We start from the raw sequence: 17,426 nt of genomic DNA, 5'->3' as shown, positions 1-17,426 counted from the left end.
TGTATTAATTTAAATATCTATTAGTGTGGCTGACTCTGATGCCTGCAACACAGCAGCAAAGACTTTCACATTTTTAATTTTCATAGAAAATTAGTCTTTTTAGAGTTCTCTTTTTTCTTTTTTTTTTTTTTTTTATTCCTTTAAGAAGGCTGTTGCAGCTCCATTTTAAACCATGAGAATTTATATTTTAGTTATTCCATGTTGATCTCTTGTGTCTAACAGTCCTAATTCTTATTCCTGTCAGGTATAAATTTATCTATTCATGGGGCTGAAAAGCGTGTGCAAGTCTGTCAGAGGAGAACTGCAGCAAGCTACCCAGTGTCACAGCATCCACCTGTGGATGGGCATCCTTCGATCCCGCAAGCCAGAGGGTCAATAAAAATGGAAGCCTCGTCTTCTGGATCTACGATTTCATCAGTCACTGGTGGAAAAACAAAAACCCATCAGCCAGGTAACAGATTTGCCTTTATACCTTTTCCAGCCCCATTTCATGTGTGATGTGCCATGACTGGCAAAGCTGGTGTTAATAGCATGAGATTGTGCTTGCATGGAGATCAATCTATTGATTGTGAGAGTTACCAATGGATGTTTTGTTTACCTGTGGTATATTTTTGTCAAGTGTAGATTATAGGGGGTAACAGCAGTTGGGACAGCTGAAAGTGGGAAATAGAAATGTAAGTTTAATCATAAAACCCCCTACAACGTGTAGTGGTATCCAAAACGTTAATGCAGAGAGAGAGATTTGGGCTATTGTTTTTTAATACTGCTTCCCTTATATATATTTAATTTTGATAATCCTTGAGCTAATGACAGTGCCCTAGAGGCCCTAGAGTCATCCCCCTGGAATTCAGTAATAGACACTAACACTGGTATTGAACAAAGACACAATCTGGGGTGTAGATCAAACTCTGTCTTGCTATAACACTAACAAAACCTGCATACGAGATCTTACAACATAGGTTAACTGGTTAACGAAATGCAACTTTTCAAAAGAAAGTCAAAATCTCCTGGGAACCATCAAATTCTAATTTACATCATGAGTTCATTCCTTGTTATGATAATTGCCAGAGCTATTTTCGAAATATCTTTTCTTATAGCAGGGGAGTACATTCGTACTGGCCATGCTGAGTCGTTCTTCACAGTGAAAATTAAACTCCAAATTTCTTTCCTGAGCAGAGCAAATTAAAGATGCCCATGAAGTTAGTTTTGTAGCATCTTTATTGGAGGGTCTCAGTAATCTTCCAGTGTTGGTGCCCAGGAAAGAGCATGATAGATGCTGTATGCAGCTACTTGGGTGCTGGGAGGCAGAGTCTGTTTCTGTGAGACAGAGAGTTCTGCCTGCAAACTTTTAGTGTACCCCCCTTACCTTGCAGATCTAGTAAATGGCTTAATTTTTGTAGAGGTTTACATTTTAGATTATCTATTGTGAATTGCTGTACAGGTCTACTGCCATGAGTTTCATACACCCATAGTATTTAGTCACCATAATCTTTTGTCAACACAGATTGAAGAATTTGCAGTGACTCATAACCATATGCTTTGTTTATTTCAGTTCTTCTGTTCACTTGTTTGTCTTGTTTTGTCAGCTTCTGTCTTTTTCTTTGAAGTACAGAAATTACTACTACAGAAATGTTATTGTTGTTAAAGATATATAATAATGTCTGCAGCGTGTTAAGAGATTGACAAAAAAGCCCGGCATCACAGTTTTTTTTTAAAAGTAACTTGAGCATGCACAATAACAACATTCATTTTGAGATGCTACATATTCTACATCTGTGTGTTGATCAGTATGGCCTGTGCTTTAACATTAAATGATGTGCAAGCAGCATATGCTGGCTTCTGATCAAGAAAAAGATCCATTTATAGGTAGGTCCCAGAGGTTTCCTAAAATAGAGCTCATTAGTGACCATTTGGATGGTGATTCTCTGAGGAATTAGCTTTCAGTATATGAGATAAGTTTTATCTGGCATATTCTTCTGCTCTTTGGACAATAACAGCATCTGTGAACTATGGAGAATATTTTTTGTATTATAGGAGTCTTCTCTTGACTAACTTACATTTTTTCATCTGAAATGAAATATCATTTCTATGATTCGTGTCTGCTTTTTTAATTCTGTTTGAGACCACTAAATTTGTGTCTGTGTCCAGGTTAAACTGCAACCATTTGAGCTGTATGGAAGTAGATCTAAGGAAGATTATGGTCAGCAGCAAAAGCAACGAATAGCACTCCTAAGAGGAAATTCTAATTTAAACTGTAAATCATGTGTTCTTCACTCAGTCACAAATTAACAACTGTAGCTACGTAATTAGCTTAAGGCACTAGTTGTCCAATGGCAGTACCTTAGCTAAGATACCATAAGCAGCTTGATATTTTAGAAAGATGAAGTTCTTACATATATTAATTTCCCAGGTAGCAAATCTTACACCAATGTTTTCTAAATTATCCTCCTGCTACTGCATGCAGTAAGTTTGCAGGGTTTTGTTCCATCTAATTTTAAATAGTTCATACAATTTGGGTTTTTTCTTCTATTGGAGTGCTGTTACACAATCAAGTAGCTCTCAGTGTTGGAGTAGTATATGTTATACTCACTCTGAAATTTCTTTTGTCCAGTTAGCAAATACTCCAAACATGATGACAGTCCAGCATAATAGAAGGTATTTTTAGGACTTAAAATGGCATTTTAATTCTTATCAGTAAGAGAGAGTGAACCACGGAAAGAAACCACTTGATAAAGTGCAGGTTGAGGGTATTATTTTCCTTTGATAGCACACTACTTCTGTTTTCTTCACAGCACCTTTTTTCCCTTTGCCCCATTTCGTCTTTCAAGAACAGCACCTTTTATTCATCTATCATGAATTCAATTTATTTGACAGCAGTTTCCTTTGAATGAAGTTCATATGTAGCTATATGCTAAGGACGAGAAACAATAGATACAGTGCATTGTTCCAGCATTCCTTTCCAGTTACTTCCCTGCCAGTTTTATTTGTAGCTAGTGAGAAGCCTGAGGCTCATGACTTCTATTATTAATCTGGGTGTTAGAGTGGCTCGAGAGCAGTATGTAGTCTGTACTGTACCTTATTTAAAAATGAATGAAATTTTAAAACTTGTTTTGTGCAAGCTTGCAAAGAGGTACTGCTCAGCCACGAGCAGAGCCACAACTTCTGAGCTTGAATTTTAAGCAGATATAAAGGTATCGAGTAACTGAAACAAAACACAGAGGAAAATGGAGAAACAACTGGAAGAAAAAGGCTATTAACAGGGAAGGGAAGACTCCTGACACCTTTGCAGGTGCACCCGTATGAGGGAACTTTCTCTTAGAAAGAAGAAAATCAAAGACGAGTATAGCAATCAGATGATAAATTTAGATGCAATGCCATTAAGGCAAATATGCATTCCTTCCAAAACCGGGGATAGTATGTTTTTAGTTTTGAGAAACCTCCAGTTATCACCTTCCATCTATATGAGCAGTTGTAGTGTGCTGTGGCTAATGGGGTACAAGGCTACTGAAGTGGAGAGTTCAAAGCCATTGGGGCAGACTGCTGGCTGCAGTGAATTGGCACAACACTCCTGAAGACAGTGTAGAATAGATGTGCCTGTGTTGCACAAGGAAGGCTCATTTTGAAAGCAATGGTATCATCATTTAGACTGTCTGTAAGAGCAGCAGAAGAAGTATGGAACATCCCTAGAGGGGATTAAACTGTCATCGCAGTCCATTCCCTCAATGTCAGGGTTAGGCAAATATGGGGACAAAAACCACTTTGCCTCACTTCTGGCGGTGTTGCACCTTTGCTGTGCAACAAGCAGTACTTTGATTTCTGGGCTCCTCTCTGCTCTTTCCATTGTTAGTCTATTCCAAGTCAGGACAATGTTAAATTACTTCATTCTCTTGGTGAAAAATTCCTGTATTTTCAGATTCTGCAGAACTTGTCAAACCTCATTTTTCTAGGAGTCGCTAAATTTGCTGGCTGTGGAAAAAATGTCTTATTTAATATGTCTAAGCAGTAGTAAAGCAAATTCTTTCATTGTGTGAAACTCTGGAATCTTCTTAGTTATTCTCTACTTGTAATATTTCCTAACACTTGTTACCCATTTTGTAATAGCAGGAATTCAGAGGTTCTCTAGTAAGATTTTCTCTCTCTGTGCTTCTGGTAAAAATGCATTTTGAGGTTTATATATATTAGTGTATACATAATAATGTAGATTGTAATTTATATCATTTATACAAATCAGTACTGCAGGCAATCTACACAACCAGAGGGAAGGGTTGTCTTTGGAATAATTTATTTCCAAAATTTAGTTAACATGAAAAGATTCTTTACTCCAGGAAACACATTAAAATATTCTAGAAATTTCTGCTTTCAAGAATTTACTTTCAAAAAGATCCCTTTCAAAGGCAAAGAACTGTACATTTTGGAAAGGACATTCCTTGCTACCTGAAATGATACAGGAATATCCATGATACTTGAAAGAACTTTATGTGCTGAAAGGACTGACTTTGGGCATTATGGTGAAAGTCTGCTGGGGTTGTTGGAGAAACTTTTCTTGCACTCTCTCACCTTTTGTGACAAGTAGTATTTGATAGATTATGAGTTTAAAAGAAGGTATGTTTGCCTTGGACAGGTTTTTCTTTACATTTGGATCCTCTTTTTTTAACTGCTTATCAAACCGTAACATTTTTATTGATGACTGTACTTACTGAGCTTGTAAATAAGAAAGAAGAACTAGGGGTCTTGGCCAACAGAAAAATTGATTTGGGAGGCGAGTAAAAAGGCATGGTTCTTGAAACTGGCAACCAAAATTAGAGGAAAAAAGGAAATGTGTGTTTAATAAGCTTAGTCACAAATTAATGAACTTTGAATTATCAAGAAATCTCAGACTGAATCCTTCAACAATGGTAATTGACCATGCAAAATATATCCTCTTCTCATCACAAAATATGCATATGGTTGTCAGCATTCACTTTTGATTGTAAATGGTCTTTAGAAGATCTGTGTTAGCTAGATATGACTTGCTGGTTAAATCCCATTTTCTTTGCTGACTGGCAGAATGTGTGGCATGCATCTCTCCCAGATAAAAATAATAAACCCCTGCAAATAATTCTGCCAGAAAGCTCTGTCATGCAAGTATTTCTTGGCAGCAAATGCATGCATGGCATGGGGATGGCTGATGTAAATTCATCTGGAAATTTGAATTCTCACTGACAGTAATGCTGTTATCTTACTTGTCTAACATTATTAGGGGAACAGTCTTTTTCAATATGCCTTCTGCTGGGTGTACATAGAACTTTCTCTCATGTGGAATGAAACATAGAAAATGCAAGCAGATTTCATAAAAGTTTAGCATTCCCCTCATTAAGCTAATTTTCACACTATAACCCCCACGTGCTGACAAGAATCATTCCTATGCAGAAGGGACATTAATGTCAAAGAAACCAGCCTGTATATTTAACTTTTCTCTTTATCTACAGCCTGTGTTCAAAGAAATGTAAGTTCAGTGCACCAAGCAAAATTTCTCCCATGTTGGTACTTCAAGTGTGATCTGTAAACACCTCCGTGCCGAACACAGACTGTTCATTCTCCTGACTGTTGGTGCTCTGCAGCCTCTGCAAAGCTCCTAACGAGAACAGTTTGCCTCAATTACCATAAGGACCTTTTGTCACTGGACTGAGTGACTGGACACCACGTGGTGATTATGCAGTACTTTGAAATTAAGAGCTGAACTATCTAGCAGATGATGCAGAGCTTGAAATCTTCTATCACTTTGCTTAGTCATTCAGCCTATTTCATTCAGCCCTTTACTTTTCTAAGAAAACAGTAACTTTGAAAATTCCTGATCCTAAGGTACAAAGTCTCCTGGAATGTTTGTTCTAAGCACTTTGGAGAACACTTTTGCAACAGCCTGCTAACAAAAAAAATTTTTTAAAAAGCTAGCATAAAAAGCACTGTTTTTCAATGCTATCTGTCTTGCTTAATTTAAATGTATTTGAGGCAGGCAGAAATTTCACCCTCTCTATCAATTTGTGCTGCATGGTACACATGCAAGTACTGAACCTACCTGGGAGGGACCTATGCATGCCCTCAATAAGGGGCTTCAAAAATAGTATTAATCATTTTAAGTGGTGACTTTGAGGGTGTTTTGCTTCTCTGGGGACTATGTGTTTTTAAACTTAATGCTTTTCAAAGATTTATTTTTTTTCCTTCCTGCTTTGATCAGTCTCCTGTTTCCTGTTACAGAACAATCTTTCATTCAGTCCTGCAATCAATTATGCATGGTTACTTCAAAATCAGTACAGTTGCCCTTCAGATTTCAGCTCTCCTGGCTGTTGTTAGCTTACAGTATGTAGTCACCTCACAAAGGCTGCAAAATGCCACTCTGTGTGGATGTTTCTGACTGTTCTACCATCAGAGAGTTTCCTTTCAAAGAGAAAAAACAGGAAAAGGCTTAGGACTAAACTTACTCATGCCAGAGCAAGGTTATAATGTCCTGAGACCAGTGTAACACAGCTGTTTTAAAACAACTTGACCATTCTATTCTGAAGAAAATAGAAAATACATAAAATTTTGCAAAGTTTCTGAGAAAGTAATGACCCATTTAATCTAAAAAATAACTTCTAATTCAAGGAACAGTGAGAGAGACTTTGAATAATCAGTTATTATGTTCCTGTAATGCTTGACTGAAAAATTGGGCTTTTTCTTAGCTCTATAGTTCTTGCTTAAAGGGGTTTAGTATTATGTAAGACTCTATTTCTAATGTTGAATATGCTACATATATTCCAAAGAAAGATTCTTGCAGGAAGACTGTCAAAAGATGGAACAAACTAGCTTCTACTTTGGCAGAGATGCTTTTAAAGTCAGAAAAGGGATTTGACTAAAATAGGGCTGCGTAGTGTTACTAATTTCCACAAAAGGTTTGTATCAGTCCAAAAAATAGAAAGACCTGTTTCCTAACACCAAGCCTGCTGGTTCACTCTGATATTTCAAAATTAAGCCAGACCTTCCTTTATAATTGAAAAAAAAAAAAACCAACAACCCAAACACAAAAAACCCAAACATACAAAAACAAAAGCAGCCCAGAACCAACCAACAAAAAACCACAACCTAAACTAATACCAAAAAGAAATCAGGAGGGGGGGCTTATTCCTTGGGTGAGTAGTTATGCTACAGGTAAGGGCTTCTAGGGTTCTAATGAACACACTAGAAATTCCAACCAATGTACTGTGGTGCCAAAAAAGCCCCAAAGCCCTAAAGAGTTGCATAAAATCATGTTACAACTTGGACCAGGTGTAAGGGCAGCAGCAAAGCAGAAAGGTGACATCATTTTTAATCTGTCCTTTGTTTCTGAGAATTTCCTTTGGGTCATGCAGACCACTGACTGCTCCTGTGCCATGCGTGAGTGGATGTCTCAGGAAAGCAAATGTGTCCTCTCCATGCTGGGATCTTCACAGAGGCACAATATTTGCTGCTCCCACCCTTGGGAATGCAGTACTGTACTATTTTGTGCTTTAGAGGTCCAATGGAGCACAAAGCATATGACTTTTTGAGGCCTTCTTCGTTACTAGTAATATTCAGGGTGGTTGAAACAGAAGAAGGGAGATGGTGCTACAGTTTGATACTTTATTTAGACCTTGCTTTAGGAATGCACCAGACACAAAAAAGGAATTCAGGACTATTACACTGATGAAAGATTTTTAAGGGTCATCAAAACTGAAATTTTTTTCAACTGCACCTTTTGTGTTGCCAGAATGCCTGAAAATTAAGACCCTTGATATTCAGATACACTCCTTCTGCTTGTGAGGGAGACTCTGCTTACTGCCAGTTGCTGAAAATAATCTCCTTTGGGTAGGCATCTTATGTGAACAGCCCAATATTACTCCATGCATTTTAATGTCAAAGTGCTCTATTTCTCCTTAGCAGGTTTTGATAATTATAGTAGGTTGCAAGGCTGTATAGGAAAGGTCAACTGCACCAGTATAAGGGGCATGATTCCTGCTGTTTGTAAGGTTCTCTCAAAGAAATACTAAAAATTTGAGAAAGAATATTTTTACAGAATCATATATAAATATTAGTCCCATTCTTCCACTCCAGTTTGTAACTGAATAATTATATTTATCATAACCTCTCCCTTATTAGGTCTCCACACACACAGGCTGGTAGGTTGGAACCATACCCTCTCCCTGTGATAGACCAGGCTGGGAGTCATTGATCATGTTTAGCTTCTGTACAGGAAGGCATATTTCATGGGGTCTGCACGGTAGCTCTCGTCTGAGACAAAAGCAAGAAAGACTTTGTGATGACAGTGGATTTCCAGGCTTCATTCCAGGAAAGGGCTTATGATGCTGTAACTGAGGATAGTGAGCTTTGATAGCTGTGTTTTTACGTGTGTGCTCACAGTGTAAGAGGAAAGTGGAGAAGCTAACAATCATTCTTACTATTATTTTTATGCAAATAAGGGTAGTAGGAAATGGACTGAATTGTTCAATGTGTTTAGATCTTAGGCTTCGTTCTAGATCCTCATATGCAATGTACAGCTGTGGAGAAATATCCTTGCTTAGTTACACTCTGTGGTTTTGTGCCACTTTCAGACTATATCTTATGAATACCCATCCCAGGCATTGTGGCACTTGAACAGGATAGCTTTGTTCCCAGTAGGAGAGACACTTTGGTCCCCTGTCTCTTTGTATAATCAATGGAGTCCTTCTAGGAGGTAATTCCAAAGGCTTGTTTTGCAGCTCTGTCCCTCTACTGATTGCTGAAGAATCTGCACCAGGGCCAAATAGAGCCAAGTAACTGGAAATGTTAGGCATAGGATTGTGTGACATTCTATGCTTGGGGCTTCTGTGTGAACACTCCGGTTCTTTCAATAATCAGAACATTGTGGCATACTCCGAGCATAGATGGGAAATGAAGGGAGAGGTTGTGGGCTTTGGCACAGCAGTCCAGTAGTTTGGGTTCTTGCCCATGTGGGAGATGTGGATTATCAGCTCTCTGCAGTTGTTGTCCTGTTCAAACTCGCTGCTCAAGAGGTGCCTCCCCCTTGATGATACAAACACAGCGTTGGTGGGTTTGACTGTACTCATGCCCACGGCTCATTATGGGCAGTGAGAGAATTGGAAATATGAGAATTTGGGCAAGCAGGACCCTATCCCTACATTCTGGTGCTCAGGCTATTGTGACAGTAGAAGTGATTTTCGAGGTATTGCTTTGCACCAAGGGCTGTCTGTCCATTTTTTCTATGGTTGTCTCTGGGAAAGGCATTCACAGCATGAGAGAGAAAGAACAAGTGCTGAACACAGAAATCCCTGCTTCTCTGTAGTTAACTGGCCCAAATTCTCTGTTTGATGCCAGCCAGGGTTTAATGGGGGGAGAGTGGACACCATATGCCTTCAAAATACCTTAGTCTGTGATAAATCAGTAATATTAGGTGCTCAGAAATCTCCCCTTCACTACTGCTGCTTCTGGAAGATAAGAAAAGAGTTTTTACTAACATAATTAAACATATGCTGAGTCTTACAGTGTATTGCAATGCAAAGGGAATCTGTTTTTAAATGGCCTTTCAAAAATAATTCCAGTATTTTTATTACTGTACCTTTGACATGACCATGCACATAACCATGCACAGACATCTTTGGCATAGGTGCTTCATGTTAGTCAGAATGATTTGGGGTTTGAATTTTTGTTTTTTTCCTAACACTCCTTGGTCTTTCTTATGGAAAATGAAGAAGCCCTATATTTTTATGCCAATAATTTTCAGAATTAAAAAGACATTTCTGTTCTTTTACACTCATCTTGGATGCTAACAGGCAGACACATTATTTTATTCATAATCAGTGTGACAACCATTAAGATAAATGGTATTTTCTGCATACTGGAAGAAGATGTGTTTAGCTATACCAAATAGTGACAGACTATACATATTTGTTTTAAGATAACTGATAAACCAATTAAGAATATCAAAAGTTATGTGAAAGTTCTTATGTATTTATGGACATCTACGGAAATCTACCAGGGCAGAAGTTTTTCAAAGGTCTGCGAGTAATTCCACAGTGTACCCAAACTTTTCAGTCTTGGAAACACCTTGTGTATTAATGCTATTATTATGGAATGCTTTGTCTTAAAACAGAAATCTCCAAAGGCCTCTCAATGTGTATCATTAACTACTACTTATAATTTTTCCAAAACTGTGGATGTGGTTTGTAGCTAGATGGGGCAAATCCTGTGACACACACTGGTTTATATCGGGAAAAATGGAGACCTTTAAGATATTCCCAGTTTGTCACTACACGTACATGTGTAGATGTGGCAGATAGCTGGTCTTACTCTGATGTTACACTGCCTTACATATACAAATACATCAGCAAATTCTCAGAAACAGAGAATTAAACACGAGTTTTCCTGTCCTTATCCCCACTGCCATCTTCAAAAGGAACCCAGGACTGGAAACAAGCATCTAAATGAAAGGTAAAGGGAACTCACCACACACACCCCACCTCCTTTGTAGAAATTTGAAAACATGTTGAAGCTGTAAGGTAGAGGAAGCTTAGTGCTTCTGGTAAGGAGCAAGGATGGAAGGAAAGTTTCTGGGTAACAGTCTTTTTCCAGAAAGGAGTGCAGTGCTAGGCTGATGGGCCAAAGTTACAGATTGAAAACAAAGCCTTTTTCTTTTGTGCGGAGAAGGGGCAGCTCAAGGCTGACACAAGGCATGTTTCTGCATCCTGTGCTGAGAACATACTTAGCGATGATGATTTTGCATTGTGAAACTCTGCGCTATTGTACCTCAGAGATTTAAGGGCAGCAACAAACAATTAAATACTTTTGATCTATTAAAATATATCTCATGTAATCACTGAAGCACAATTGATGTGTACAGTAACACTCTGACATTCACCTTATGCTGTGGGAGAGAAAAAGGCTTAGGCAGAAGGAGTATAACGGTACTGGTTGGTCAGGAACAAAAAAGAATATGATGCAGGATTTCTGACAGAAAACACTCTCTGACCAATGTAGCAAAAGCAGCTCTCTCTGAAAGACTTGTTATGATACACATTAGCCTTCCACTTAATGAAATAATTATCTATCTCTGAGCTACTGCTTTCAGGCCATCTTTATCTTGCGAGGAAGACATGTGTATATTAATTTATATTTTCCTACATTCTATGACTCATAGAACAGTTTAGGGTTATTTCTGAAGCAATAATTAAACCAAAATGTTTTTCATCTGTTGCAGTTGCATTGTCCAGTGCAGTCATGGGGCAGATCCTGGGAAGACCGACTATGTTGTGCATTTTGTTTTGCTCCTGTCGCAGAAATGAAAAGTGCCAGAACTGAGAGCAGTAAAGCTGTGCTGTACAAACATGCACAGCCCTGACTAACATGTATAGGAAATGCCTAACACAATTTCCATTTGAAACTCTGCTTTTGCTGCAGATGGCCTGCGGAGAACTCACAGTGAGAAGCCAAAACAAAATGTACCTGAAGGGGTGATTCTTTATCCCACGTTGACATGGGTTTGGCTAGAGTGAGAAGGGCACCATTCACAGCAACTTTGTGCTTGCTTTAAAGAAGAGGGTCTGGTAAGAAGGAACTTCTCTGTAGAAATAACATGCAGTACTTAGTGTAGCAAAACAAACTTGCTCAAGTTAGAATTATATTTGCTCTTCCTAAATACCACCCTGTTAGAGGTAGATGGCCCTGTGACAGGAGCATCCACCCACATGGCAAAATCTCTTTCACTAGAAGTTGGAATGACCTTGTTTAACATCAGTACCATATTAACTACATTGGTACATAAATCACTTTCCTGATGCATTTGATTATTTTAATATTTAGAAGTATGTTAAAATTCTGACTTAGAACATGCTATCTCATTTAGCCTCTAAAAATTAAAGGTCTTTTTAAAATCTCTTTTTTTTTCCTAACTTAATTAATTGGGACCCTTCAAGACAAATAAAGGGAAAAGTATATTATTTTATGCACAACTTTATGCATCAATGAGTAAATCAGAGGGAGTGCCATGAGGTAATTTAAAATATTATTTCTGTTGAACTAGAAAGTCTCAGTAAACTGAGAAAAATCTCAGACTGATCTTTAAAAAAAAAAAAACATAAAATTTTTAAAATCTAATATTTACTTCACTTATATTTGTGTATGTTTCTCATACTTCTGTGGAAAGAGAGTTTTTCCCATCCTCTCAGACAATATTGCTTAGATTTTACTCAGTGGAACATATTGATAGAGCATAAATCAGCAGCTGCTAAAGCAAGAAGGAAATGCTAAAGGCAGGTTAGTGATTCATCAATAGCAACAGTGACATCAGATATTGTCTTTGCATGTAGTATTGGAGGTCTGTGGTAAGATAAAGAAAACAAATCTCTGGAACATGAATGAGGTCACTGTGACTTTTTCCGAAGATCTACTAGTTTAAAATCTCTGTCTGACAACAAGCCAGAAATCATTAATTTGGCCAGTCCACAACCCATCACACAGGTGGTGTTTCTCTTAGCTAAAAAAATGGGGTAGTCCCTCCTGAAAAGTGGATGCTGACAGAGAGGGAGGAGGATAGAAGCCCAAGTGCCCTAATTTATTGACAGCATTAAGGTCATGAGAGAAGAAAGCACTCCTGCAACCCCTAATTTAAAAGCTATGTTGTTGGTAGGTACATTTTTGCCCTTGTGTTGGTGAAGGCAAGTTTGCGATTAGCTATGTGTTTTATCACAAATGATTGGTAGAAGATTATGCCTACAATTTTGACTGAAATCAGACTGGATGCTGTTAATCTGATACTTGTGCAGTGAGGCCAGATATTAAGGCTACTGTGAATCAGATAGAACACTGTCATTTCTGTGGATTGCTGAAAGCTCCCTATACTGCAAGTGGATCAAATACAGGAGAGGAAATTTGAATGCAGCAAAAATCGTCTTGACTTCATTGTCTGAAATACAGTCAGGTTTAGGCTGGTCATTTTCTCATCACTTCCTAGGCATTTTGGTTTTTGTTTATTAAAGAGGGGCTATGAAATTGCCTATGTACATTCTGCAAGAGTTTAATTTTATTAACAGGTCTGTGGTTAGATAGTCCATCAGATATCAGCACTTTGGGACCTCCATAGCTGACTGCCACTTCCTTTCTCCCTGGCCCAATTATTTCAGATCTTCTGGAGATGCTGCAGGGATCCTGCTACCTTCATCTGTTCTGAGGAGCAGCGATTTGAATGTAACAAGGATGGAAGGTTTGGGGGAAGAAAGGGTATTTTAAATTTGTCAGTATTGCCATTAATTTGCTCTAACTAGGGTCGAAATGCAGAACAAAGGCTGTTGGAGGTGAGGATGCAAGTACGTAATGGTGTATGTTAAAAGTGGTAGCTGAGTATTTAAGAAGAAACTGAATGATATCACTTACAAAGTGCTTAACTGAATTGCTGTCCATTGATTACTTTTCTACTTCCTTTTCTTGGGCCTTAGAAATCTCTTTTGGGGCAAATCTTAGCCTCTCATCTCTGAGGCCATCTGCACATTTCCCTAGGCTGCTATTGTATGAATAATCAGTCGTCTCACTTAAGAAATTCTCTTTGTTCTACATCATTAAATGCTGACTCCTGCTGCTGCTATGACAGATCACTGTGCAAGAATCTACAAGAGGAGTTGTCTCTGATGTTAACAATGAATCTTTGCTGTGGAACAAAAGAATATGCTGAAGCAAGCACAAGACAATTTGAATTTTTATTATTTTAACACTGAAAAATAAAAAATAACGAAGCTGGTCGAAGCGTACCCATTTTGAGATCTGTATTTCCAAAAAGTGAAGATGGGCCTTTAAAATAGTTTTGAGTAGTTTTGTGCCTAGGAATATAATTTGTAGCTCCCATCAAGGCAGTAGTGAGATAGTATAGGGCAAGGAGAAGAGGAAACTACAGTGGGCTAGGACAGAATTCAAAGTAAGAGCAGCTTGCTATAGGCAGACTGTAGATGAAAGGAAAATGCTTCTATCTAAAGCATGAGTGATGCATCTAGCAAAGCACAGTAATCTAAATGACCTGAGGGTTTTTTCTTCCACCTTGGCCCTTTTGTCAGTAGGTCCTTTCCCAGATATCTCCCTGACCACTGAATGTTTCTGCTAACTCTGTGCACTAGTTACTCAAGAGCATCATCTCTTTGTGAAAGGTTTTCCTGCTACTCTTTAAAAACCAGATGTATTCCTGGTAGTTCTCTCTTTCTCTCTGTTTGTATCCAAATACCCTGTAGCCAGCAACTTAAGCCTGCTTGCCCATTTTCTGTCTACTCTTCATATGCAGCCACCTTTCTCTGCACAGAGAGCGTCTGTTCTCAAAACTTTCTGCCTTCTTTGCTCCTGTTGAAAGAGGACTGAAATGGGCAAATCTTGTGTCTATTTTCGTGTGTAAATAGGTTTGAAACTGCAACCCACCATAAAATGTTTTTACTCTTCAGTGCTTTTAGACAGCAACTGTTACCAGTGTGAATCCATTTAAAATGGACTGCAGTGCTGGGCTTCTTCCTAGACTGTGTCATGCCATCAGGTTGGCATATGAGAACTTATGGTTCCCTGTGTCTGAAACAGACTGTCCATGCTCTTTTTGTCCTAATGGTTGTTTTCTGTCTTGCAGCTTACTTTGTGTGTGTGTTTTATTTTAGTCTGTTTGTTCCAGTGTCATTCGTAATTCTTTGTTTTCACATTTGGGAGCTAGTTTTGTAGATGGTATGGTTAGGTGATGCTCATGGCATGGCAGCATATGGTCACCTGAACGAGGGACTTGCCAGTGGCAACTCTGCATCACTGCTGATAGCAGAAAATGTTGTTGTTTCATGGTATTTAGCTTTAAATCAGTCCATGTTCTATCTGAAGGTCATTAGTTCAAAGAAAAATTGGTTCTGCTAGGGAGGGAAAATGGAAGTACCTTCATTCAATGTGTATGTTTCCTCACCTGAAGCCCCTTGGCTGGATTTTCTAGTGCACTGTCACAAACCCCATCAATCTCTTCAATTTCTTCAGAAGGAAGAGAGGATTTGCAGGTTAACCAGCTGGAAACGCAAATATGGATAAAACCAGACATACAGAAGACAGATGTGGACTTTTCAGAAATTCTTAATGCAATACAAGAAAGTAAGTTATTCCTTGGATGCAAAATTGTGTTTATGGTAGAAGATTCAATAGAGATGCATTGAAATTATAACTGAAGGCATGTACACAGTGATGAACTGAATGATAAGTATCTATTATTAAAATGTCTCAGGAAGTTCAGTGGATTATTGAAGGCTAGTAAGAAATCTTTTACTATCAGAGAAGTCATAGTAAGATTTGAATTGTTATGTGACAAAGGATTCCAGCACTAGATATTTTCTATGCAGATGTAATCAGAAATAGAAAGATTCCTGTTACTTTAATCCATTCTTTGCACTCCTGAGTGGATGCGTGAGCTAATAATATCATAAAAATGCTGCAGTCAGGGATTGAAGACTGGATTTGAAGTTCCAGTTGTTCCAAAATTTTGAGGTATATTCATATTTTTGCAGCTGGTAATACTTGGGAGAAGTCATGAGATTGTCGTAACAAGTGAAGGTCCACATGTCTTAGATGCTTCATAAAATTATCTCTTTTTATATGTAATGGGCTGTGGGCTAGGAGTTTATTGGTTCACCCTTCTTAAATCTGACTACAGAATGATCTCTAGGCTTGTGCTAGAAGAAGTGCTGCTCCCGTTAATAACGGTGGAAGACACCCCACCCCCCAAAAACTGATGCAATTCTGGAATCAAATAGAATCTGGAATTTCAGTGAGAATTTTTCATAACAATTTTTTAAATCTCATGGAGGCCAGGAATCAAAATGTGAGGCATGGCTTCCTGGCTTCCTTATTTTCCAGTTTGATTTTAAACTGGGTGTTTAGTGTAGCAATTTTCTAAAGTGAGAAACAGCAGCTTATATTTTAGAGTGATAAAGGATGAATGTGTAAAAGCCCAGACTCTGCCTGATTTTTGCCACATGAATAAGGAACCACACAGTGGTAGCATCTGGTCGTTAAGTGGTGGTACTAGTTTGGGAGTGAAGGAAAATGCTCAAGTTAGTATGATGATGGGGGTAAGGATTTGAAATTGAATCACCTTACTACTTAAGCTACAGGTTTGGGATGAATTCCATGTTTTCTAATTTAAAAAGCTTTTCCCATCAGGAAATCTTAATATGAGGTTTTGTTTTCTCCCTTCTCCACACCAGCACAGCCCAGATATAGGCCTGGGGGCAGTTGATATGCAGACTGGAGAAGCTGAAAAGGCACCAAATTATCTTTCAGAGGGTGAATAGACTAGATGGCTAAACATGGATAAGCAATTCATGATGGGAATATTTCAAGAATTGCCATTTTGAGTTATAGATTTTTCACAAGCCATTTGAGAAGGATGCAGATTTTACAGCCTTGAAGGTAGTGTTTTTCATTTATCCAGTCCAGACACAGGTGCTGTTGGGAAGTTAATCTCTATGTCCTTTAGCTACATCTCCTTCAGCAAAGACAAAAGGATTTCTATGACTGTACAACACACTTTGCAGAGGTTTGTTGTGTGTCCAGGGGAGTGTTGCTCCATGCAGACTGTTGTGAATATCATCTGATTGGGATCAACATGTCTAAATATTCTTTCTAGGGTAGTTGCTCTCAACAGCTAATGTTACTCTTATTCCCAGTTGTCAGCATTGTATGATAATTTAAAAGAGTCTAATGATGCTTTTAGAAACCAAATAATTTTTCTTGCTGAAACAAGCTTTGGAATATTGATCTTCAGCTAGCATCATCCAAAGTGAGAGTATACTAGATTGCCTAGTGTCATTTTTGCTGATAAAATAAAAATGAACAGAAACATGATATCTGAGCATGTTTCCATCTTCTCACACAATAACATAATCAGGTTGCATTTTTAAATGGAAGTCCTTATTTTTAGGCACTTCAGTTTCAGCATCCACCTTCAGAAAGTTAAATGAGTTATCTTGGGTTTGAGTCCTACCTTATATCAGCCTCTTGGTCTGAAGTGGCTTGTGGACCCACTGAGATTGTGCGTGGACTCCTGCTCAGAATTTATCAGCATCCAGTTTTCAGAATATGTAGTTCTACTATATTTGGGATAAAAATATTTGTATACCCACTTTTTTTCTTTTATTCTTCAAGGGATTCTGAATTACCAAGTCATTTTGATTTTTTTTTCTGCAAAATAGAACATGAGGGGGAGAAAAGAGTTTGCATATTTAAGCTCCCTCTAAAACCAGAGGGAGAATTCTTAATATCTCCTGTAGCAATGCATGTGCTGCTCTGTATTCCTGTTGAATTTCACTGCTTAAAAATACATGACTGTACAGTAGCACCATTCTTTCTCCCAAATAGCATTTATATATATAATAAAGCCATTATATATCATTCTGTTAAGGATATTT

General features: G+C 38.2%; 1 protein-coding gene across 1 annotated transcript in view; it reads left to right on the top strand.

The window, feature by feature from the left end:
- Nucleotides 1-381: 381 nt before the first annotated feature.
- ANO4 (anoctamin 4) overlaps nt 382-17,426 on the top strand; it is a gene marked incomplete at both ends in the record, with an annotated part of 117,890 nt that continues 100,845 nt past the window's right edge. Inside the window, 2 exons of the mRNA XM_082280340.1 lie at nt 382-451; nt 15,004-15,114. Coding sequence (XP_082136466.1) covers nt 382-451; nt 15,004-15,114 — 181 coding nt within the window. The remainder of the gene's footprint in view (nt 452-15,003; nt 15,115-17,426) is intronic.

This window comes from Coloeus monedula (assembly GCF_965178545.1).
Source record: "Coloeus monedula genome assembly, chromosome: 4".
Classification (NCBI taxonomy): domain Eukaryota; kingdom Metazoa; phylum Chordata; class Aves; order Passeriformes; family Corvidae; genus Coloeus; species Coloeus monedula.
The sequence above is the reverse complement of the archived record's forward strand: the minus strand, read 5'-3'. Positions and strand labels throughout refer to the sequence as shown.